Below are 24520 nucleotides of genomic sequence, written 5' to 3'. Positions count from 1 at the left end.
GCATTCCACGGATTGTATCGGTTTAATATTCTTGTACTTTGAAAATTTCTTAAATCTTCTTTTTTTTATTTTGATCATACCATATATGTGAGTGCATGTTCTGGAACTGGAACAATACCCCCCCCTCCTCCAAGTGGAGTCAGTTATTCCCGACCTTCATTACACTCAGTCCCCATGCAGAATAATGCACATTCAATCCACTTTCACAATTGTTTGAAATTGCTATTCCCCACTGTAAAATCCAGCTTAAAAATGCATTGAAAGTGGATTGAAAGTGCACTGCTCTGCATGTGCAGAAGGGGCCTCAGTGAGTCTTCAGACATCTTCCATTGTTCCAAATAGGTATTCCTATCATTTGTTTTAGTAGGCAGTTTAACCATGATCACTCCTGTCCTTGCTTCTGTGAGAAAGTTCCGTGGACGTTTTCAAGGATACCCAAACCTTTTCTCACGTAACGCTGTGGTTCACTTTGCCGGGCTCGCCGACAGGGCTTTTTGCAGCGGGTAGGGCTGATGGACGGCTCTACTGCGCGGGGGAAGTGGAAACTTTGCTCCTGACACAAGTGTCGTTCCCTGGGTCCTGCAGAGGCCCGCGCAAGACGAGAAGCAGAGAGCCGGCGGCGGCGGTGGCAGCTGCTGCTCCTCCAGGGCGGTTGTGGGGCCTGCTTTGTGTCTCCAAGGTAGGCGCTCTTGCTCCCCCTCCCCTCAATAGGCGGGCGGCGCTAGCAAGCTCGGTCTCCAGGCCAGGCTTCTTGGGAGGGGAGCAGGAGCTTCGCCTGAAATCGCCGCTGTCGTCTCTGGTAGGGATCTTGCGACTATGGATTTTTTCTCCCCACCTCTGGGAACGAAGTTCGAGTCTGCAGTGCCGCGGGCGCGGATAGAGAGAAGGGGCAAGGATGCGGCAGGGAAAGGCTGCCGGAAAAAGGAGGAGAAATCCAGGTCGCGGGGAGGAAGGAAAGAGGAGGCGGCAGCGATGGGGCAGAAGGCGGGAGGGGGGGTGGCGCGTCCGCTCCAAAGGAGCCCCCACCAGGCATCCCTCGGGGGTCGCGGCAGAGTTGCTTCGTTTCGAAGACAACCCGGGGGGCCGGGTGGCGCCTCCCTGGAGGATGGGCAAGCCACGGCTGGGTCGGGGTGGCATCTCCGGAGCGACTTCCGCAGCCGCTGTTTGTGCAGACAGGCCGAAGCTGCTGGAGGATGCTTGGCTGCAGGTGGATTTGGCTGGAGCTGTCAGTAGTTCGGAAGCGAGCCGGCCTGGGTGTCCATTTTTTTGCCTGTTCGCACACAATAATGTAGCATGTGTTGCTGGAGGTAAAGATATTTATGTGTGTGTATCACTGTGTGTAATGGGTCGACCAGCTGTGTGCGCAGGTAGTTTCCTTTCCTGTAGACCAAGACCTTCCAGGACTTCCTTGTGCTGCATGTTAAATTAGGTGTGAAATTGGCATCATGGCAATTCTACTGATGATTAAAACTACACCCCGAGTGGGTTAAAGGAAGAAGCTATCAAAACAAATCCAACCCATGAGTAATATCTGTTGCTAAATAAAATGCTTAAGTAACAAATATCCATTACTGTAGCATCACTGATTATGAGATAACAGCGTTGTTGTGGATGATGCAGTGCTTTGATGAGAATAAATCCAAAGAGGGTTTCATTTAGAAGAGCCAAAGCTAGAATGACTCTTTTGCAAATATGAATGGTTCAGTTACCCCTGAACAATGTGCCAATCAAATCTGCAGATGATCCCAAAATTAGGAGGGGTAGCTAATACCCCAGAGGACAGGGTCAGAATTCACAATGACCTGTATAGACTGGAGAGCTCGGTCAAAACTAACAAAATGAATTTCAGCAGAGATAAATGTAAGATACTACACTTAGGCAGAAAAAAATGAAATTCTCAGGAATAGGATGGGTGACACCTGGCTTGACAACAGTATATGTGAACGGGATCTGGGAGTCTTAGTAGACCACATACTGAACATGAGTCAGCAGTACAGATGCAGCAGCCAAGAAAGCCAATGCAATTCTGGACTGCATCAATAGGAGTATAGTGTTTAGATCGAGGGATGTAATAGTACCTCTCTAATCTGCATTGGTCGGATCTCACCTGGAATACTGTGTCCACTTCTGGATACCGCAATGCAAGAAGGATATTGATAAGCTGGGTCCAGAGGAGGGCAAGCAAAATGGTAAAAGGTCTGGAATCCATGCCCTATGAGGAAAGAATTATGGAGCTGGGTATGTTTAGTCTGGAGAAGAGAAAGTTAAGGGATGGCATGATAGCCATGTTTAAATATTTGAAGGGATGTCATGTTGAAGAGGGAGCAAGCTTGTTTCCTGCTGCTCCTGAGCCTAGAACAAGGAGTAATGGATTCAAGGTACAGGAAAAGAGATTCCAGCTAAACATTAGGAAGAATTTCCTGACGGTAAGGGCTGTTTGATTGGAATACTCTGCCTCCGAGTGTGGCTGCATGGTCATCTGTCAAGAGTGCTTTGATTGTGTTTTCCTGCACGGCAGGGGGTTGGACTTGATGACCCTTGTGGTGTCTTCCGACTCAGTGATTCTATGAGTATATTAATACTTCAGTAACTCAGATTAGCTGAACAAACAGGAGTCCACTGCTGGTAGCAGACAAGAAAATCATGTAATTGAGTGTGAGTATCAGCTATATCCTAAATTTTAATATTTACTAACTCTAACTATATGTAACTAAAATGTTTATGGAAATATTTCAGCTCAGATAGGGTTTAGGAGTAGAGCTTCTTAACATTAAGGAAGCTGCAAAAAAACCCTGAAAGTTAAAACATTATTTAAATCCTGGCATAAAATAAAAGCGAATTATGATTTATTTGTATTGGTAAAGTCTGTATTCAGTACAGACCTGATGGTATGGCTGTTAAGTTTCAGCTGTTTTATTCTTAGAATTAATTACTTCCCTTATTTGTTCTTGTGCTCAAACGAGGTAAATAAAAGATAATACATGGCTTTGTCATGTGAGTTGCATAACAGTAGAAAAGGGGCTTTATGAGATCATGGCTCCTCTTCTGTTACAAATACATGGTTTTTCACATAAAAATGGCATGATTCACTCACATAAGTTATAACTGGCACAAATGAACCTGTTCAGATACTTTAAACTGACTGTGTAATTCTCGGACTGGAATGACAGCCCCCCACTGTCTGTTTACTTGAAATACAAAACTCATTCTAGCAGAGTGATACTTACTTCAAAAATAAGATCGTCGATGCTGGTGGCCAGGATTACAATTTTGGATAACTGTTTTTTTCGTTTAAACGGTTGTTCATCCCGTGGATTAAATACTCTTTAGAACTAGTCTGAGTCTTCATAAAAGTGAGGCTTTAGCTGGCCTGAAAGCCAGAAGGATGTTTCTGAGAAAATAACGTGTTTCCCCGAAAATAAGACAGAGTCTTATATTAATTTTTGCTCCAAAAGATGCATTAGGGCTTATTTTCAGGGGATGTCTTGTTTTTTCCATGATTTTGCCCCCCCCCCCCCAGATCAGCTGCGTCAGGGAATCTGTAACTAGGGCTTATTTTTTAGTAGGGCTTATAGTTCAGTCGTCCTCCAAAAATCCAAAAAAATCATGCTAGGGCTTATTTTCTGGGAAACAGGGTAGCTAGAGAATAAAAAATACAACAAACAAAAAGTTAGAGGTGAGACCACAGCAGGCGTCAAACCAGTCAGAAGTGACACCAAAGAAACTGGAAATACTTTTTTAGTCAGTTGACAGCTGTTGGATGCTTCAAAGTGCTGACATACTCTGGTGGTTGATAAACATCACATTAGTGTCGTTTATAGTAGTTCTGAAGCACAGGAAGCTTGACGTAGATGGCCCAGGCTAGTTTGATCTTGTCAGATCTTGGCTGCTAAGCAGGGCTGGTCCTGCTTAATATTTGGATGGAAGACCACCAGGGAGTTCCAAGATTGCTATTCAGCAGTATGCAATGGCAAATCACCTCTGTTAATCTCTTGCCTGAAAGACCTAACAGGATCTCCATATGTCAGGTACCACTTAGTGGACTGCACAAACACAAACAAGCATAGGAAGGGATGGTTCAGGCTAAAACTGCAATTTTTCAGCCTATTCTCCTATCAAATTAACTTTAATTCTCCTTAAAACATCAGATCAGAGTACTTTCTGGCTCATCTCCAATAATACTAGTAGTCACAACAAACCTTATAAACCTGTCATTGTAATGGTCATATCTGGAAGTCTCTGCTGTTCATAAATCAGTAGATTCCAGGAATCAGTAGAATTCCTGACTTAAAACTCATTCCTGAACTTAAAAACAATCTACCCAACTTTTGAAGTCTCTTGTTAAAACAGGGTATGACAATTCCCCACTTTCTTTTTCACTTAACCACTTAACTCCTTTTTCTTCTTCTTTGTTTCTTTGTAGCCCTCCACAAGTGTGTATAGATTTATTCTAACCCATCCTAGAAAGCTAAGAAATTGAAAAAAAAACCCCTTCATTGATGTATGTCTGAAGATGGCACAACACATGGGAAGATGGCACAACACATGTTAATTCACAACATGTAAACTCTTACAGGGAATGACCAAGTCAGACTGTTAGGAAAGTTTTAGTTTTAAATCTAGCAGGTGGAAAGAGGGAAATTTAACAGAAAAGTGGGAAATTTCATTTAACTATATTTGGTGACTTTCACTGTTAAACCAGCCTCCCTTATTCGACAGAACATTATTGTCAGATTCTGTAGATATTCTTTCCAGTTTTGCTAACTTTGTGATGTCATTCATATAAGCAAGTACACAGTCTTTTTAAAACAATGAGTAGTTCAGCTATTAGCCTTTGGAATGTGATTGAAACATTCCTGAATTCAAAAGCTAAAATCGTGAACTCAAAGAGCCCATCTCTGGTTCCAAATGTGTGTTTAGTGCTGTCAAGTCACTTCTGACTTATGGTGACCCTATGAATCAGTGTCCTCCAAAACATGCTATCATCAACAGCCATGCTCAGGTCTTGCAAACTGAGGACCATGGCTTCCTTTAGAGTCCATCAATCTCAAGTTGGGTCTTCCTCTTTTTTCTGCTGCCTTCAACCTTTCCTAGCCCTATTGTCTTTTCCAGTGATTCTTGTCTTCTCATTATGTGACCAAAGTACAATAGCCTCAGTTTATTCAATTTAGCTTCTAGGGATAGATCAAGCTTGATTTGATCTAGAACCCACTTTTTTTTGGCAGTCCATGATATCTGTAACACTCTATTCTAATATGACATTTTAAAGGAATTCACTTTCTTCCTGTCAGTTGTCTTTATTGTCCAGCTTTCACACCCATACATAGTAATAGAGAATAATGTGGCATGGATTAATTTGATATTGGTTGCCAGTGATACATCCTTACACTTAAGAAGACTTCATGGCTGCTTTTCCTCATCAGATTTCTTGGTAAGACTTATGGCCACCTACCAATACCCTTTTGTCAGTTCTAAAGTGGAAACCAAATTAGGTACCAAAGCCCAGGAGATAGAGATGTTATCAATATGTAGATGGTTCAAGTGCCATCCAAGGTTTTTTGGCATGGCTCCCAGTGTACTGGTAATCTCTGGGAGCACAACTGCTGTTTGGTGCCATAATCTCTCGACTTCCATTTTCAGATTTTGGTATTTTGTCCTCTTTTCCAGTTCTTTTTCTTCACCAGCTATTGCTACATCAATTATCTACAGCCCCCCCCCCCCTTTTCAATCACTGTTATTTCTGGTATATTTGGATGTCCCACAATATTTTGACCTGCTCCTTTTCACCTATTTTTTCAACACTGTTTTACCACCATTTTTTTTCTGTTGGCAAATATTTTTACAGATGTTCCAGTGAATCATTTTAGCAATTGTGCTATGACGTTTACAATCAGTTGGTTTGATCTTCTTGCACAAGCTTAGTATGCGATCCAGTGTTTCCTCTACAGCTTTGCATAGTCTACATTTTGAATCAGTTGTTGATTTTTCAATTCTGACTTTAATTGTATTTAATTCTTACTTTAATTGTATGTGTGTTCTTTAGTGGCTAAAATGATGAATGCAATTAAATAATTATTATCATTATTATCATCATTGTTGCTGCTGCTGCTGTTGTTATTATTATTATTAGTTCAATCAGTTTGTCCATTCTGGGGATAGCATACACATCAGGGACCATCACCTTATTCAGCTTCCTACAGTCCACATAAAGTCTTACTATCTGATTGAGTATGAGAACTAAAATCATGTGGGAGGCTCAAGGGCTTTCTCAGGGCACAGTGACCCTGAGGTTCAGCATATCTTATAACTTGTTTTTCAATACTGGTGGGTGGCTTTGGGACCAGTTACTCTGTATGGAGGAAGATCAATAGGCCTAGTATCTCCAGAATTAACTTGTGCAGAGCCAGTTGAATGCTCCCTAGGAAGCTGTAAAAGATGGACTGATATTCCATTAAGACTGCTTTAACTTGCCATTGTTCCCTTGTAAATGTTGGTGCTAAGTTCACTTTACTTGCCATATCATCCTTGATTATCTTTCTTCAACTTGTTAGTTCATTTTCATCATGGGCAAGATTTCAAAGCTCCTATCTGTATATCCTTGGGGCAACCAGTTATGCAACTCTCACATAGTGGCACATTTTTGCCTCATGAATACTTTATACCCTGGTCCATGACTATAAACAAACAAGGATTCTTTGCTGTTACCTCTTGGGAAGAGTTCTCAGTTTGTTGCCACAACTCCTTTAAACAATCATCTTGCTTCCGTTGAGTTAGGAATTGTACAGCAGGAATATTCTGCATTAAGGTTTCAGGTTCATTCACGCTTGGTTCTGACAGGGACTGCTTTCTGTTTCCACAGCAACCAATCTAGCTTCTGGCCTAGTATGCAAATAAATAAATAAATCAGCTTCACCCCCAATTAGTTCTTTCACAAGTAATGAGTATAGTGTTTATCTGTAGGCTTGTATAAGTCAGGTTGTAAGCAACTCAGAACCTTAAGGCTTGCAAGGTCCTTTGCTGCAATCCAGAAGATAGGATGATCAAATAAACAAATAAGTGAGTGAAGCAGTCTCCAAGCTTGCATATAACGCCAGCATTCTTTCCCAACACCTGCTCCAAGCCCGATGTTATTTTCCCTTTTGCCTCTTATAAGGGAGTCTCGGTACTGAGAGACTTATCTCTCGCAACAATTCCTTTGTAGTAAAGCACAACATAACACAGAGCAGCATTTCTCAACTTGGGCTATGGAAACACCTGGGATTTTTAGTCCTCTGGAAAGGGATTCTGTGAGTTTGTTGAACGGACCAAATCCTTATTATGCCATTCAGCTAACAAGCGGCCTAGTATGCAGTTCTGAAGCCTGAATTTGAGGTCTACTCTGGATCACCACATGAATTACCCTGGCTTCTGAGCTTGGCTCAGTTTTCTCTGAGGGGCCCCAAACTTTATTTTTCTTTATGATGGGCTGGAAAAGAGATCCTTCAAAGTTCCCTTCTATCTAACTAATAAAATGGCAGCTTCATCTGCAGTTTTTAATTTTTCTGTCTCTAGTGTACCATCTTTAACTTGAGGGGACTTTTCTATAAAACTGCTTCAGACCAATTGAATTGCTTTAGCTCTTCAAATGTCACTTCGCTTCCTTCAACCCATTTGGTCAAGGCTCTGATTATCAACACTCTAGACGCATTTCCCTGTTTTGTAAAAAAAATTCTAAAAGCTTTCCAATTTTGTTCTGCCATGAGTTCATTACCCACTCTCTCGCTTTCCTTGAAAAGTAATACAGTTTCAGTTTCTTCATCTCCCACTTCTGAGTACACTTTGTTCAGTTCTCCACAAACCTGTGGATGCAAATATATAATTTTTTCCTCCTCTGGCTCCCAAAGTTTCCTCAAGGTTATTCAAAGCTAATTAAATAATGTCTCCATACCACCTCTTTTTTACATTGGGGGAAAGTTCTTTGTTCCATTGAATTTTCTCTGCTTCTTGGTGGAAGTGGTTATTCTGCCCTCCACACCATTTCCTTTATCCTTATCACATAGATTTCTTTTTTTCCCTCTCGCAGCTTCCCCCTCTCTCTCTTCAGCTGTGTCATCTTATCTTTTTGTTTTTGTTTTCTCCAGTGGCGTAACTAGGAAAACTGGAGCCCTGGGCAAAACCTGATTGGCCCTCTCTCAGGCGCAAGGTGTCTGGTGCAACAGCTGCACCCTCCCTCGGCACTCCCCTTGTAGCTAATATCTCCTCCAATTCCGAGATTCTGGCTTTTTCCTTTTCTGCCTCAATCTTGGATAACTGCTCTTGTTCCTGAGCTGCTCTCTATGCCTCTATTTTAGCCAATCTGATTTTCATTCCTGTAATTTCCACCTGACTGGGACTCTCCCGAGCTGTAGTTTCTTTTTTTTCTAGACTATCCCCTGGATATGCATGGTAAAGCCATTTCTGACAAGAATTCTGAGGTTATTCCTCCTCTTAATTCCTTATGAAGTTCCTTACAAATCTATATTTTGTTTCTGTGTGTTGATTGTAGAACAAATATGATTCCCCACTTCCTTTTTCACTATGAAGATATATTCTGATCCCAGCCTAAGAAACTGATGAATGAAAGACCCTTTGTTAGTATACATCTGAAGATAGCACATAAGATGCTAGGGCTTGGCTGGTTATCATTGGTTGAAACTCCACCTTCAACCTGTAGGCCTTATTCCTTTATATCTGCTAGCCAACTTGCAATCTTCTTGGAGTGAGAGGGTAGTTAATGAACCTCACAATTGGCCTAGCCCCTGATTATTTTTTGGAAATTGGACTTAGGAGAGCAACAAATCTGACTCATCATCGCCTCTCAGATCTCCCATGTCCCCGGGCTCACACCATTTCGTCATGTGGGGGGGTGCCGGGCGCTCCCCCAAGTGATGAAATGGTGTGCGCCCAAGCCGCATGCTGCTAAACCCCCCCTCCCCCCCCCCCAGCCTCCATGCAGGCTGGCTCCTGCCCTCCCCAGAGTCTGGAGAGGGCAAGAACCAGTCTGCAGGGAGGCGGGTAGCCCCTGCGGGACTCTTTGAAACCAGTTTTCTTTGTTGATATAGTGACATTCAGCTCCCTGGAGTGTACCTTTTTGTCTTGGATATTTCCTCACAGGAGCAGTCTACATACAGTTTATTTTTGATTTTACTTAAACAGTCAGTCTGTTTCCTTTATTGCATCAGTGAGTAAGTCATAGCAACTGTGACTCCATCAAAATAAAAGCTAGACATTTCCACATGTTCACAGGAAAAATCAAAATACATAATGATCATTTAAAATATCTCAAAATAAAACCACAATCAAAGTAGCTAATGACTCAGAGTGGAGCAAGCCTTCTGAAACTGCAAGCAGTAGAATATCTATGCAGCACTTAGCGAAAGACTTTCTGTACTTATAATTCATTATGTCAGGTAAAGTACTCTGAAAAAGCCAGGGGAGAAGGAAATAATTGCCTGTAAAGGAGGATTGTTCTCAAGATACCTACAAAAACAGGGTTGCCAACTCTGGGTTCAGAAATACCTGAAGATTTGAGGGTAGATACTAAGAGGGTTGGGTTTGGAGAGTGGAAGGACCTTGTCATGCAATCCACCTTCCGAAGCAGCCATTTTCTCCAGCAGAATACATGTTTTAAATAAATAAATAATAAGCAATTGATGTATCCCGTAGATGAGTTATAATTCCAGGAGATATCCAATCCCCACCTGGAGGTTTGCAACCCTAGTAACCCAACATTTGTTTGAAAAGTCTGATCTAACAATGCATACTGGTTCGGGCTCCACTCCCTTTGAGAGAACAGGCGCACAGATTAGGAGTGTTCTTGGACCCAGGCCTACTACTGGACGAGCTGGTGACCACTGGGGCCAGGAGTCTCTTTTACCAGTAGAAAATTGTGCATGCCCTTGTTACAGCTAGATCTGATTACTCTGATGCACTCTACATGGTGCAGCATCAAGATGGTCATTGGGTCAGTTACCACATTACTCCAGTCTTGACCTATCTATACTGACTTCCAGTCTGTTTCTGGACACAATTTAAAGTGCTGTTGTCGACCTTTGAAGCCCTACCTAGCTTGGGTCCAGCATACCTGAAGGATCTACTCCCTTACGAACCTACCCAACCATCTTCCAAGGGCCTGCTTATGGCCTCTGCTGAGATTAGAAGAGAAGAAGAGTTTGAATTTATATCCTGTTTTCCTCAACCATAAGAAGTCTCAAAGCAGCTTACAAATTCCTTCCCTTCCTCTTTCCACAACAGACTCCTTATGAAGCAACAACAATTTATTTGTGGTCATAGACCAAAATCATAACAGTGAGATTGGCAATCCATGGTATCCATATTTGTTGAGGAATAATAGTGATATAAATAGGGGGTTGTTCTCACAAAAGTAAAAGTGAGGTATTTTAGTTTTTTTATCTGCCTGTATATTTATAGTTCATGGTATATGTGTAATAAATGTTCTGTTAAGTCTCAGGCAGCCCAATCTAGACGGGTGTGTGAATCCCCTCTGGAGACGCCGCAGGGTTTCGCTGGCAGATTTGTCCATCCCAGGGCACTTACCCTGGTGGAGGGTCAAATCTGTCGACACCCAGCCATGTCGCCTAACTCCATGTTGGCATTCTGAGCTACATCACTGTGACAGGGGTGTTCCTGGTGCTGGAGCCAACCTTAATCGGCTTCCACTGCCCATTCAGTCCCCTTGCGCTGGCAGGCATGGCCTCAGAGATCATGGCGTATCTCTGCTTTTCCCGATGGGGGATTTAAAGGGTTCTCTTTTTTTAACCTTGTGGGCTTCCCACAGTGCGAGAAGCCCTTTGGAAGAGGTGATGTGGTGCCGGAGTGGTGCTGTCCCTGGCTGCCTGCAGCTCTGGATTGGGCTGTCAACCTTGTCCTGAAAATAAAATTTAGATCTGTCATATCTACCACTTGTATGGTGAGAATCAGCTATTCATACATAGAATGTGATATGACGAAATACAGGTTTACTTCCATTTCTTCCTCTGAATTTGTAATTAATTTACTTAATTTACTTTTTATGAATTTTCTGTAGGAGATTATTGTTCATTATTAAATGGTTAAAACAATATTAGTGTTTGGCACATAAAAGGCACTTTTTTTTTCTTGTCAAATAAGCTACACGTAAAAAAATGTCAATGGAAGCTCCAAGAGAAGTAGGAGTGTGGAGGCAAACCCGAGCTCTTTTATATAAGAACTGTCTGGTAAAATGGAGGACTAAGAAGAGTAGCAGTCAGGTGAGTGAATCCTCAGTGTGCTAACATTTATGAGTAATGTGAGGAAGTAGGACAGTGGTGATGAACCTACGGCACGGGTGCCAGAGGTGGCACTCAGAGCCCTCTCTGTGGGCACACGCGTACAGAGTTTGTCATGTGGGGGGGGAATCGGCCTCCCCACACACACACATCTAGTCTGGCCTGGGCCGCTGAACTTGATACTCGTGCACCTCAGCGAGCAGGGAGCCTGGCAGCAGAGATTCTAGAGAGGCACAGAGCGGTGCATGTGGGACTTGCTGGAGGCTACAGCAGGCTGGCCCCTGCTCGGGGTTATTCAGGTTAAATTGCTGCATTGGCACTTTGCGATAAATAAGTGGGTTTTCGGTTACAATTTGGGCACTCGGTCTCGAAAAGGTTCGCCATCACTGAAGTAGGAGGAGGGATCTGGGTCTACATCAGTCTTCATGGAGAAGCTTGCCTGATTGAAGGACAAGCAAGCCTCAAACTGTTGCCGTTATCTGATTTATTATTATTATTATTATTATTATTATTATTATTATTATTATTATTATTATTATTATTATTATTATTATTATTATTATTATTATTTATTCAATTTCTATACCGCCCGATCCCCAAAGGGCTCCGGGCGGTGAACAACATAATATATAAACAATAAAAAGGAGCAAATCCGGTAAAATACAAACATAGGCTCCGTCAATAAAACATCTTAAAATACATAAAAACAGCGGCTAACAATTAGCAAATTAAACAAGAGGCTCGATTTAAAAACCCACCCCAAGAAGGGGGGGACGGCAGGCCCCTCAATATGAGGAGCTCTGTTGTACCAGTGCCAAAGCAGGAGCAGTGGGGGGGCACCATATCAGCGGCTGGACACTCCAAAGGCCCGGTGGAACAACACAGTCTTACAGGCCCTGCGGAACTCACCAAGGTCCCGCAGGGCCCGGACAGTTGGTGGGAGGCTGTCAAACCATTAGGCGAAGTGCAGAGGACTGCAAAAAGGATATTTCCTGAGCTCTCCCTTTCCTTACCTCCTGAGTGTCCAGTTGGCTATGTTGCTTTAAAAGCTTGAGAACCTGATTTTGCTGATGACAGAAGGGATGAGTAGAGGAGGAGCACTTCTGCTCCATCTCCCTTTTCCCTAAAGAGCCACCAATGAAAAGTTATTTGCATAACTTTGGACTATTCCCCATGCAGCTCCAAAGTTATGTAAATCCCTCTTTTTATTTAATATATGAATATGAATATGTATGACCGTTTAACAGTGAAACAATATTTGACTTTAATATTCTGTCTTGTTAGCTTGATCTCATCAGATCTCAGAAGCTAAGCAGGGTCAGCTCTGGCCAAGTATTTGGATGGGAAACCTCCAAAGAATACCTCCAAGGCAGGCAGTGGCAAACCACTTCTGAAGGTCTCTTCCCTTGAAAACCCCATGGAATTGCCATAGTCAGCCGTGACTTGATGCCAAAAAATTCAATAGTGCAGGCCTGTGCATCTACTCCTGTCAAAGCCCATTGAAATCAATGGATTTAGACTGGAATACTTTAAATACTATTGTGAATGTCTGGATAGGTTCTCACGTATTTTTAAATGCATTGCTGATTGTTGCTGGAGGTGTGGCCATCAGTTTACTTCCTGGGCAGCAGCCTTTTATTCTAGAGGGGACAGTGTGTAAGCAGAACTGCCTCTTACATAGTTAATGTATAAATATGCTTTGATAACACTAGCAGAATTTATTTATTGATGTGTTGCTGTTACACTGTTGTCCTGCTTGTCACGTATATTTGAAAGCCATTGTCTTTAGTGGGACTAGCAGTAGAATTGCAGCTTTAAATGTCACTTTCTTACTATTATCAATGTTGACTTATATACTTTTTTGGTAGGAAGTTCTGCTTCCAATTTTCTTTTTATTTTGGCTCGTATTAATGAGCATGATGTATCCAAGCAAGAAATATGAGGAGGTTCCAGATAAAAATCTTGGTTCTGTGGCTCACCCAAAAATCTCTCAGTTTATTGTCGGCTTCACTCCAATAACACCGTTCACAAGAAAAAGCATGACCAAAATGTCTTCTGAATGCTTTGAAGAAGGTATGTGAATCTTAATGTTCCTCAATGATTGTATAAATTTGTCTTGGGCTCCCCCCCTCCCCTATATTTGTCTGGAAGTTACGGTCATCATACTGGCTGTAAGCACATCTGGTATCTTTGTGCAATAGAACTTCTCTCTTTTTTTAAAGACTAAAATTTTAAAAGTCGTTGACCTTTTTTTCAGATTTTGGCTGTACTGACCATGAATCTAATAATACAAGGACACTGAACACCTTGCACATCCATCTCAGCAGTATATTAGGGTCCACATTTAACTAAGCAGGACGAGTTTTGTTTCCTCTTAATTGAATCTAAGCAGCCAGTTGTGAAATCATTAAAAGTTCTCTCCCACTGAGTTAGAACTGTGTTCCTTCTTGTCCCTGATGTTCTGCCGGGGCTCTGTGCTAGAAGAATGCCTCTTTGTGTTATGCATTTCTCTTTTTGCTGCAGACCAAGAAGAGGAAGTCTTCAGTGTTAGTCCATTTCTATTGCCGTAGCCACGTGAACAGGTCACTTGGCATCTATCCCTTCAAGATGTGATATTTCTTGAATGTAAGAAACTTGCACCATGTGCAAGGTGTGGAACACTGAACTATATAATTTAATTGTACAAGGAAAGGAAAAGAAATAGATTCTCTTGTTTTGCTAATGTAAGAAAGCTGTTCCTCTTAGAAAAACACTATATTCTCACATCACTTCGACTTGAGTAGGTATTAAATTCAGGGGTTCCCATCCAACTGCAGAACTTGAGATACCCTGACTCAGCAGGCTCATAGTTTAGGCCAGTGAATGAAGAGAGCAGTTAAATATAGTATTGCATTACTGTTGATACAGAAGAGAGTGTTGGGAATAATTTGAATCTTTTGCAGGAATTATTACAGAAGAATTTTTCACTGAAGAAGACTTGCAAAAGGCTAGTCTTCATAGACCCTCAAACTTTGTGGGAGTAGTTTTCAAGGATTCCATGTCCTACTATCTCAGATTTCCTCCTACTGTGATTCCATTATCTGCAAGTTATGTAGAAACAACAGGTAAGAATTCATATGTTCATATTCTTATAACTTAATTTATAAAGTTGTGCTTGTTTTGCTACATGTCACCAAGTTCACAATAAAGACTTGGAAGATTTCACGGCCAGAATCAACTGGCTGTTGTGAGTTTTCCAGACTGTGTGGCCATGATCTGGTAGTTTTTGCTCTTAACCTTTTTTCAGATGCTAGCCATAGATGTAAGCGAAAGGTTAGCAGCAAAAACTACCAGACCATGCCCACACAGCCCAGAAAACTCACAACAGCCAGAAGACTTGAAGAATTTATTAGCAAAATAAAACAGTCAGAAAGAGACAGGACTATTGTTCCTTAAGGTTATATAAGATGCTTAAGATTTTAATCTGCATTTTTATACAAGGAAATGAATATAAAATTGGTAAGATTTTAGGGCCAAATTAGATAGAATTCCTGATTATAGCAACTGCCTGAGTTATGGGAATTGTTAGGAAATTAAATAGGAATCCTGATGCTAAGGAAGGAGGTATAAAACTTTCCTCCTGTGCTGTTTTCCTGATGTGATCCTGTCATCACTGCATTACTGTTGGCCCAGATAGAGAAAGCATATAGGAAATATGATCACTGGAGGTCTCAGTGTCTTGCTTACTTCTACCAACAGTTTTAGTCATAGGAGTGACTTGCAGTAGCATAGTGTTTCTGTTGCTTATTTTTGTTTGCTTTGCTGATTGTGTATTTATTAGAAGCTATTTTATGAAGCTTCTTTGAGTGCCTTTTAAGCAGAACAAGAGATTGTATTGTCAATACAGAATAAAGAATCTGTAATCACATGCAATCATTCACAATCAAAAGACATCAACAAACCCACAATTCCCAAAGCTCCAATTGGCACTTAGTCCTTTCCTGACACTACTGAGACATCAAAAGAACATTTGAACAATTGCAAAAAAACCCAAAGGTCAAGAGCCGCCAATTGATTCTGGAGAAAAATACTGCACCCCAAAAGGACCTAACAACCAAAGCCTCATAAACCATTTAAGGGGTGGGCCAAAGTTTGCTTTGGGGATGTTGAGTTATTACAAAACTAGTTAAAGAAGCCTTACTCTCAAGTTTCTGATCTGGCTAGAATTAACAGTGGGGATGGATTCTGGCCCCCCTCCCTTTTTTGTATCAGAATTTTAATGCAGGAACTTAATGTAAACAAAACAGTACTTCTGAAAAGGTAATGAACAAAATATGTTCATTTTTTATTTTGTAACGTTATTTGCATTCATTTTCTATAGCTAGTTGTCCAGACCCTTCAAATACATGTGAAGCTGAAAAGTACTTACGCTCTGGATTTACAGCTCTGCAGATGTGTCTCGATGCAGCAATTATACAGGTAAATACAATAATCATCATTCACTAAGATTGAAATATTAACAGGATAAGGGTTTTATTTCTATTTTAAAAAGATTTGCAAATAAATTTGCTTTGTGACTGAATGCTATGTGGTTTCCAAAAACTACCCATTCACCTATTGATATACAATATTTTTTCTTTTCATTCCTTTCTGTACCAGTTTGGCACCACATACACACTCAAAGACCTATGGCCAATTTTTGTGTATAACTGTTGTATAACTCTGCATATCAAAAACACACCATGAGGCATGCCTGGCCACCAGCCACTCCTCCTTCACGCCCTGCTTTGATCTTGCGGGGGTCCAGGATGCGTCGGCAGAGGTTGGCCTCAGAATGGGCAAGAGAGAAAGCTCAAGCCAATCTATTTCTGTCCCTGGCAGGGAAATTCCCCAAACTGATGTGGAGTCTCCTCTATCCAGTTCCTCCCTGGCCAGACCCCTCCCTAATGCCTTTGTGGGGGTTAGGGAAAGCGAGTAATGATAAATAGATATGTAAACTCATAATGTCAGGCATTGGGATTAGGAGTATAAAATATGTTAAAGCCAGGCATTTATATATTTATGTTACTTATTTTAGAAATTAAAATAAAATAATAAGATATTAGCAGCAGTGGTTTCCTGGTGCAGTCCAACACGGCATTCAGTGGTGGATTCTCCCTCCCCTTTAGTTGGGGCTGCTAAACTTAGTGTGACTGCCTTGTATTTAGAAAATGAATTAAGTAATTAGTTTTGAATATATCATGTATTATGGTATTTTTCTTTTTCTTTTGAATTATTGTATTATTTATATATGTATTTATTAAAATACATATATAAATTTATATGTGTATTTATTTATAATAACAATCATCATCATCATCAAATCAGTGCTTTACATGTCAATTTACTCTTAGTCTAGAACAAGGGTCTGCAACCTGTGGCTCTCCAGATGTTCATGGACTACAATTCCCATCAGCCCCTTCCTGCATGGGAATTGTAGTCCATGAACATCTGGAGAGCCACAGGTTGCAGACCCCTGGTCTAGAATGGCTTTTGCTTGATGTTTCATAGCTGCCAGTGCCTTTGACATTCTTACACAAATTGATTTTAATATTTTCTCTCTCTTTTTTAGTTGCACACTAATCATTCAGTTTTGGAAGACCTGGAATTTACAAATGCTGTCATGATGGGAAAGTCTGCCATTATGGAAATAGATAACTTTGCTCGTGCAATCATTTTAATTTACCTAGTAATTGCATTTTCACCTTTTGGCTGTTATTTGGCAACCCATATTGTGGCAGAAAAGGAAAAGAAGTTGAAGGAATTTTTAATGGTCATGGGTCTTCATGATACTGCTTTTTGGTACGTGACAATGTGCCTTATTTCTTTATTTTGTAAACAGAATAAATGTCATATTGTCTGTCTAGATAGAAGACATACAATGTTTTGGTCTTAACTTGAGAATGAATTAATGCAAGAGGTTTTTTATACTAGTCTCTTGTTCTAATAGTTTCAGCTCATTTAATCTGAAAATAAAGTGATAGTTAAGTAAAGCAAACCTTATCGATCACTATAATTTTACGTTCTTGTAACTGAAGAAAAGATTGTAAATTACCTTATCAATACAGCAATTTGAGGCCCTTTTCAAAAACAGATATCAATTAGTCCATCCTTTCAATTAATTAACCCAGGTGCTGTAAATTGTAATCTATTCTCTTGTTTGCTCATCTGCACTGATCTTCTTCCCTTACTTTTCCCACTCATGCTGCAGCAACTGCACAGAGCATTCATAACATTTTTTCGCCTTGAAAACGTATTCAAGGTTAGAAGAGAGTGCAGTACAAGCTGACCTTCCAAGTGTAAATTAAATTTTCCCTTGCTATAATTCAGTTGCTCTCTGACTCTCTGATGCCTAGCTAAAAAAATAATATTTCATAAATATCTGTACATTTTTCTTTCTTTGCCTAGTATCATTCATGCAGCTGAACAAGTATTTTTTTAGATGCTGCCTATTCCATTACATAATTGCCTTTGTGTCATCACTGGGAGAGAAAATGCAAGCAGATGATACCACATTAACAGCCCAATCTAGACGGCGAAGCAGCCGGGGAAGCCCTCTGGAGGCAGCATGCAGAGGCTAGAAAAACTCAAAATCCTTCAGCTGCCTGAAAAGCCCTCCATAGGGCTAAATGGACTGATTCTCTCACCACCAGTGTTCCCAGGGCCAAAGCCTAATGTTGGCTCTGTTTCCAGGAATGCCCCCAGAATGCCCCCACCTACTCTGGCTTCCCTGTTAAGCCAGCACAACTCCAGAATTTGCAGCCAGAAGCAGGCCACGGGTCACTGAGCTCTGTGACACCTACTGCTTTACTGTTTACTTTCCTAGCCAGCATCGGTGCTATTTATGCCAGCCAGGAGGGCAAACGTGTCAGTGCAAGCTCACACCTATTCCAGTGACTGTTCTCCCCCCCCCCCCCCCCAAAAAAAAAAATCTGGATTAGACTGCCTGTACCAAAGGTGTCTCTTTGTGAGAAGAGTGTCACAGGCAGAACCTAAAAAAATAATACAAGCATAAAACTTTTAAAGAAAAATAGGTCTAAGTAATCCTGATGTTTATGTAGTACCAGGAAGAAGATTCCAGTGAACTCAGTGGGACTTTAGAGTAAACAGAACTGTCACAGTTTCTTCAGTTGGAAAGACTGTGGACAAAGGATCATTTATAGCTCAATCCTATATCATTCAGCACTTTGTAAACTGAATTACAGAATAATGGAGATGAGATATCAAAAGGCAGCTAACAGCAGCAAGAAAAACATAGATAGCCTCTTAAAGGGAATGAGGGCTTCTAGCAAGGAGAAAGGCCCTTCTTTTGTAACCAGGAAGGCATAAAGGATTGAGTTTCCCAGAAGTGAGCTCAGTGCCAACATGATTATATTTCAGCACTATGAATATCCACTAGTAGGCTATTAAAAATGGGTTGGCAGGGTTGTCCCTCAGCATTAAATACTTTGAAGACTGAGCTGCTTGACTCCTGTTTGCTGCTGAGGTTTTGAAAATGTAATCACAATACATGTGAGCTATCTTAGGCTATTTGAAGTAAGTTTTTGAGTGTCTTATGTGCAACAACAGCTGGATCTCAGTCTGGAGAAGAGGAGGTTGAGCAGGGACATGATTGCCCTCTTTAAGCATTTGAAGGGCTGTCACCCAGGGGAGGGCAAGGAGCTGTTCCTGTTGGCAGCAGAGGACAGAACTCGCAATAATGGGCTTAAATTATTGGTGGAAATTTACTGTCTGGATTTTAAAAATGTTTTAATTTTTATTTTCTCACATACAAAACAAACAAAACATACAACCATAAAAAACACAACTCATATTGACACATCATCATATGTGTCAATATCATATGTGTCAATATCATATCTTGACTTTCATCATATATTGACTTCCAGGTATCTCATCTTTGATTAAACCTTATTTCTAGGATCATGCACATATGGTTAAGACATTGATTGAACAATTTTTTCTTAAGGATATTCTGGTGGTTTCAATCTACTGTTTTCTTTAGATTTCAAACCCTTCAACTACTTCTCTGTTTGGATAGGTTTTCCAAAGATGTTCCATGAAAAGTTTCCAGAAAATTTACTGTCTGGATATTAGGGGAAAAAAATTGCAGTGAGATTAATTTAGCAGTAGAATTGATTGTCTAGGGAAGCAGTCTTCAAGCAGCAGCTGGACAAACATGTCGGAGATACTCAAGGCTGATCCTGCATTGAGCAGGAGGTTGGACTAGATGGCCTGTATGACCCCATATATACAGTCATAGACCAGCATAAACAGCACTATGAAAACGATCAAGAATAATAAAATCATCAAGAAAATTCCCTTACATAAAAAATTATTCAAACCACCAGTGACCAATGGATGTTATATGCACTGAAACAGAACTACACTGCTTTTGCTGTATGGAGTGGCATTTCATCTATTAGGAGCAGTCTAGTATAGTCCAAATCTTGACATCCTGGAAATTTATTGGGCACAAACTGAACAGTTCTTAAGTGGACTTCCTGATCAAAGAGGCAATGATGTAAAACATGTTATGTAGATTCAATATGCTGTGTTCTAGATATAAACACAATTTCCCATGGCTAACCGAGATGGGCACTGAAATACTAAAATTTTACCCTCCATAGGTCATATAACAGATGCCATTTATTCATTTCATTACTCTATTTGTATCCCACATTTCTTCCCAATGGGAACTCAAAGTGACTTGCAACATTCTCCCCTTACTAATTTTAACTGTGTTCTACACAGGTGCTGATTTGTCAACCTGCTGTGCCTCTCAGGATGTCTTTGTCTAATCTGGCCAAACATCATAATGGGCCTAGGTAGGCAGAGGTTGTTGACAAGCACTGGCATTCATTAGTTAGGCAACTGATATCTAAGGAAAATCATGATATAAAAGAGCAGCTAATAGTGCTTGGAGATCTCCCATAAAGAGTATGAGGGCATCTTACATGGGGGAAAGCCACGAAGTCAGTCTCCAGTTTCGAACCTGAAGAAAAAAGGCTTCTTCCTCAGTTCCCCAAAGACTTTCTGCCTTTGATGGAGAAAAGTGCCTTTCGGATTCTGCTTTTGGAAAGCCTGACTGTAAAAAAAAAGGCAATTTAAAAGTGGGGGTGTTAGCACTATGAAAGAAGAGAAAGGGCCAGAAATGAGACCAGGAATAAGAGACCCATTCAGCTTTTCTTTTCAGTGGCCTTTCAGGCCGGGGGCAGGGGTTCCCCTCTGGATTCTATGGGCTGGCCTCAACAAAAGCAAAAACTGCTGAGTCTGTGTTTGACACTGCTGCCACACAGGACCATTAGTAGTGCTGCTGCCTAATCCAACTCTCAACAGGCAAGTCCCATGCAGAATTCTCAGCTTTGTTCTGGTAAATGCTGCAGAGGTGACATGGGTTCTAAAGCAGGAGATTTAGTAGCTCCAGTTAAACTCAACTGTTTTCCACAACTCTGCTACATGCAGAATTGCTCCTGACTGTTTTCTATCCTTATACCACTAGTGAATTCCACTAGAAGGGTGCAGTGATGGATGTGGATTAGCTGTCACAGTATTCTTTTATAGGGCTGTTTAACTGTGGTACCTGTTGACTTTGAAGGTTCTATGTGCTGACATGCTTCTAAATTGAAAGAACATTTATCTTTGTAAGCTGTCAGTCTTTATAATGGTGATGTTACAAATAGAAGATTCTACAAGTTATTCTTGATGAGGAAGGTTAATAAAAATGGAGGATAATACTGAAACTTTGTCAAAAATTTCTAAAGGACAAATTTACGGATGGACACTTCTTGAAAGTTTTTTGGAATACTTACTTTTTGGAATACTTGACTTTTTATTTAAAACCTTTATGCTGTTCTTTTCCATTTTTTGCCCAAAGTGACTTTTTATCAACAGATTACAAATGATGTTCTTATTGTATTTTAGAATTGTGACTCGCCCTGAGCCCTGTGGGGATAGAGTAGAATAGAAGTCAACAAATAAATAAAATAAAAACAAACAAACCAATGGAAAGATGGACAATTGCTCATCCAGATCATTAGCCATTAACAAAAGGTTCTCAAAAGTAGAGTTGTTTCCAAAATGCCACTAGGGAAGAGTCTTTACACGCAGACTCTGGGAGAGGGTATAATGGAAGGGGGAGTAGCAACAACAAAAAATTCCTTGTTTACATAAAATAATCCTAATTGTGTGTGCTGGTCTTTGACTGTATAATAAAACTTCTACTAAAATAAGCCATCCTCGTTGAAGAGACAGACAGAGGAGCACGCTAAGACAATTTAAGCTTATTTTGCTTGTACTTGCTGACTTTTTTGTAGGCTACAGGTCAATAACTCCTGTGCAAATTTTCTCTGCATCTTCAGATGCTCCATTGATAGCACTACCTTTGTCTGGGATTCCTGTTGCATGTGTCACTTCTGTTCCACTTTTCACCACAGGCTGTCACAATTTCTTCTAATCTAAATGCACTGTACTTGGTACAGATAGTGTCAGCACTGTAAATACACTGATGCCACTTAACATTTATGAATCAACAGAATCTGACTGTTCCCGTGACAAATCTGGGCCTTCTCTGCAGGGCAAGGAGAGAGCATTGTACCCTCTATTGTCAATATTCTGCTCCTCTGCAATGATACTTCTCGACTGGGTTTTGTAAACCTCAAGGATGTTTATTTTCTTATGGCAATCAGACAGCAACTGCTACTACGTTTTGCCATCATAAACAGTTGCTGCTTATATCAGATTATGCCATTCAGAGCCCAGAAAGCATGGTGAGGGTCGTTACAAACTGCAGAGCAGTCATAGATGCAGAGTCACAGAAGTCTCTCCATCTTCAACCATATTGGGGGATCCTTTAGGAAATGTCTTAGTTTCCACATAAAGATTGGTAATTTGTAACTACATCTTGTTAAATTTATGGATTATAGACTTCATGAGCACCCATTTTATTACAGTCTCTAGACTTTTTTAGCACCAAGTCTTTTTTTAGCATTCTAGACCTCTCTGCAAAGCCTTCCCTCAGTGATTATTTCAAATTTATGATGGTTTCAAATTTTCTGTAACATCCAGTACAGAAACTGCATCTGATCCTGTGTTCTTTTAGACATAAAGGCGGCTGCCACCTCTGCTGTCACTCACTCTGTATTCCAGTTTTCACAGGTTTCTGATAGTCTAGTTTTTTTATATATATCGGGACTGGCCCTGTGCCACAAGTTGTAAGATGCTTGGCCTGACCTGTGGAATTTCCAGGCTGAGCCCCACCTGGGATTCTGGAGAGTGTATCACAGTGTTTTATATTAAAATATGATCAACTGTTTATAAGGGAAACCTTTTTCTTAAACCCAGTTTCTTGGGGAAGTTGGACCACAAGTCGTTTATTTAAAACAATAGTTTCCTATCTTTCCACCCAATCAGGACTCTAAGGTTGCAAACAATTAAAAAAGATAATACAAATATTTAAAAACAGTACATTTATGTAAAACCAGCAATTTAATAAGAAAGAATGTCAATACAAACAAAACAGAAAAGTCTTCATCAGAGGGAACAGAGTAATCTCCCTGGGGAGGGAATTCCATGATTTTTGTGCTACTTTGTTCTGCCATTCTTGCTACTATTTACTGACAGAGTGATGGTGACTTCTGCCTTCTTTTGAGGAATACTTCTGTACAAGTTTTGCAAGAATTTTATGTGGGTTTCTTCCAGATTTGTTAAGCATAATGTACCCAATATGAAGTTTCATTCTGATGCTGTGTTTGGTAGAATTGTTCGGTATAGCCTTTTCAACTATATCTCCAGTGTTCAGTAATTGCTGGGTCAACTCACCAGTTACACAATTGTTGGACTATACAGAAACTGCAAAGAAGAAAAACAAGTTGTTTACCTGTACTAAATATTTTTCCAAGTCGTCATCTGTGCAGTTTACTGAACTCTCCTCATCTACTGCTGGTGTCTGTTGTTGGAAAGAATGTAGAGAATAGGAAGGTACAGAAAACTCACAGGGTCTTTTCGGCAGAGAACACCAGCTAGAAAGTTCTAGACTTATTCTGTGCAGACTCAGGACCCAGTTGTGAAGGTGTTCAGATAACCACTCAAAGACCTTGGTAGCAGGTAAGTAACCTGTTTATAGTTATGCGGATGAATTTGACTTCATGAAACTTCATTCTGTTTTTCTTTTTCTAGGCTTTCTTGGGTCCTACTGTACACCAGTCTGATATTCGTTATGTCTCTTCTCATGTCGATCATTGCAACATACTCGTCACTCTTCCCCAAAAGTAGCAGCTTTGTGATATTTCTTCTTTTTTTCCTGTATGGATTATCCTCCGTAAGTGTGTGTATGTGTGTGTACTCATCATTTATTTATTGAGGCACTGTGTTTCAGAGTCCTTGCTATTTACATGTATAGAAAAATTGTTTCTCTATGCTTTGTTTTGCTTTGCTCCAAATGGTAGCTGACACTTTATCCCAATAAATAACAGGTCCAGAAAAATAAAATCTGCTTACATATTCCAGCAGCTATTTTCTCATTTTATACTGGATGTGTTGGAATGGCTACAAACTACATAACATTTCTCTCAATAAGCATTGGTTTGTATCCTGCTACTCTGTTCAGCAAAGTTTGAAACTTCCTTTTAGTACAAGGAGCCTTTTTGAGATTTGAGACTTTTGGAGGAAGGCTGTTTAGGCCAGAGGGAGGTTTCAAACTTTGCTAAGCAGCAGGATACAAGCCATTAGATTAACTGTAATATTTAATAACATACTTCTTTCAAATTGAATGTTTCTCAAGCTATACATATAGTTTATGCAGTAGAAAAGCAATCACAATAACTCTACGTTTTGACCATTTAGATTATTTCTGACCTTGATTAATAATGTGTATCAAATGCTATCTATAGCAAGGATTAAGCAAGACAGTTTATTTTCTTCTTTAGCAGTAATTACATTTTCCACATGTTAAAATTGCTCCTTCAGTCTTTAAAATCAAGCCTTTTTATTCATTTTTAAATCTCTGTTTAGGTTTTCTTTGCATTCATGTTGACTCCTCTTTTCAAAAAATCAAAGCACATTGGTACAATTGAATTTTTGACAACCTTGGCATTTGGTTTTGTGGGACTGACCATTGTCATTTTGGAGGATTTCCCAAAGTCTTTTGTGTGGTTACTTAGCCCTCTGTGTCAGTGCACATTTTTAGTTGGTATTGCACAGGTTAGTAAAGTGTTTCA

At 40.4% G+C, this 24520-nt stretch overlaps 1 protein-coding gene across 6 annotated transcripts in view; it reads left to right on the top strand.

The window, feature by feature from the left end:
- The first annotated feature begins 384 nt into the window (after positions 1 to 384).
- ABCA5 (ATP binding cassette subfamily A member 5) overlaps positions 385 to 24520 on the top strand; it is an 80092-nt gene continuing 55956 nt past the window's right edge. Inside the window, exons 1-8 of one of the 6 annotated variants that reach the window (XR_007243814.1) lie at positions 385 to 679; positions 11149 to 11267; positions 13154 to 13358; positions 14228 to 14389; positions 15646 to 15743; positions 16876 to 17105; positions 23481 to 23622; positions 24315 to 24503. Coding sequence is in view for 5 of the 6 variants with exons in the window: in XM_048488381.1 (XP_048344338.1) it covers positions 11163 to 11267; positions 13154 to 13358; positions 14228 to 14389; positions 15646 to 15743; positions 16876 to 17105; positions 23481 to 23622; positions 24315 to 24503 (1131 nt within the window). In the remaining variant the exon portion in view is untranslated. Of the gene's footprint in view, positions 680 to 734; positions 800 to 1288; positions 1308 to 2614; positions 2656 to 11148; positions 11268 to 13153; positions 13359 to 14227; positions 14390 to 15645; positions 15744 to 16875; positions 17106 to 23480; positions 23623 to 24314; positions 24504 to 24520 lie in introns of those variants that run through there. The other 5 variants (XM_048488381.1, XM_048488382.1, XM_048488384.1 and 2 more) reach the window with 5 other exon arrangements.

The sequence above is a fragment of the Sphaerodactylus townsendi genome, linkage group LG03 (genome assembly GCF_021028975.2).
Source record: "Sphaerodactylus townsendi isolate TG3544 linkage group LG03, MPM_Stown_v2.3, whole genome shotgun sequence".
Lineage (NCBI taxonomy): Eukaryota > Metazoa > Chordata > Lepidosauria > Squamata > Sphaerodactylidae > Sphaerodactylus > Sphaerodactylus townsendi.
This window is presented reverse-complemented; position numbering and strand designations above follow the sequence as displayed.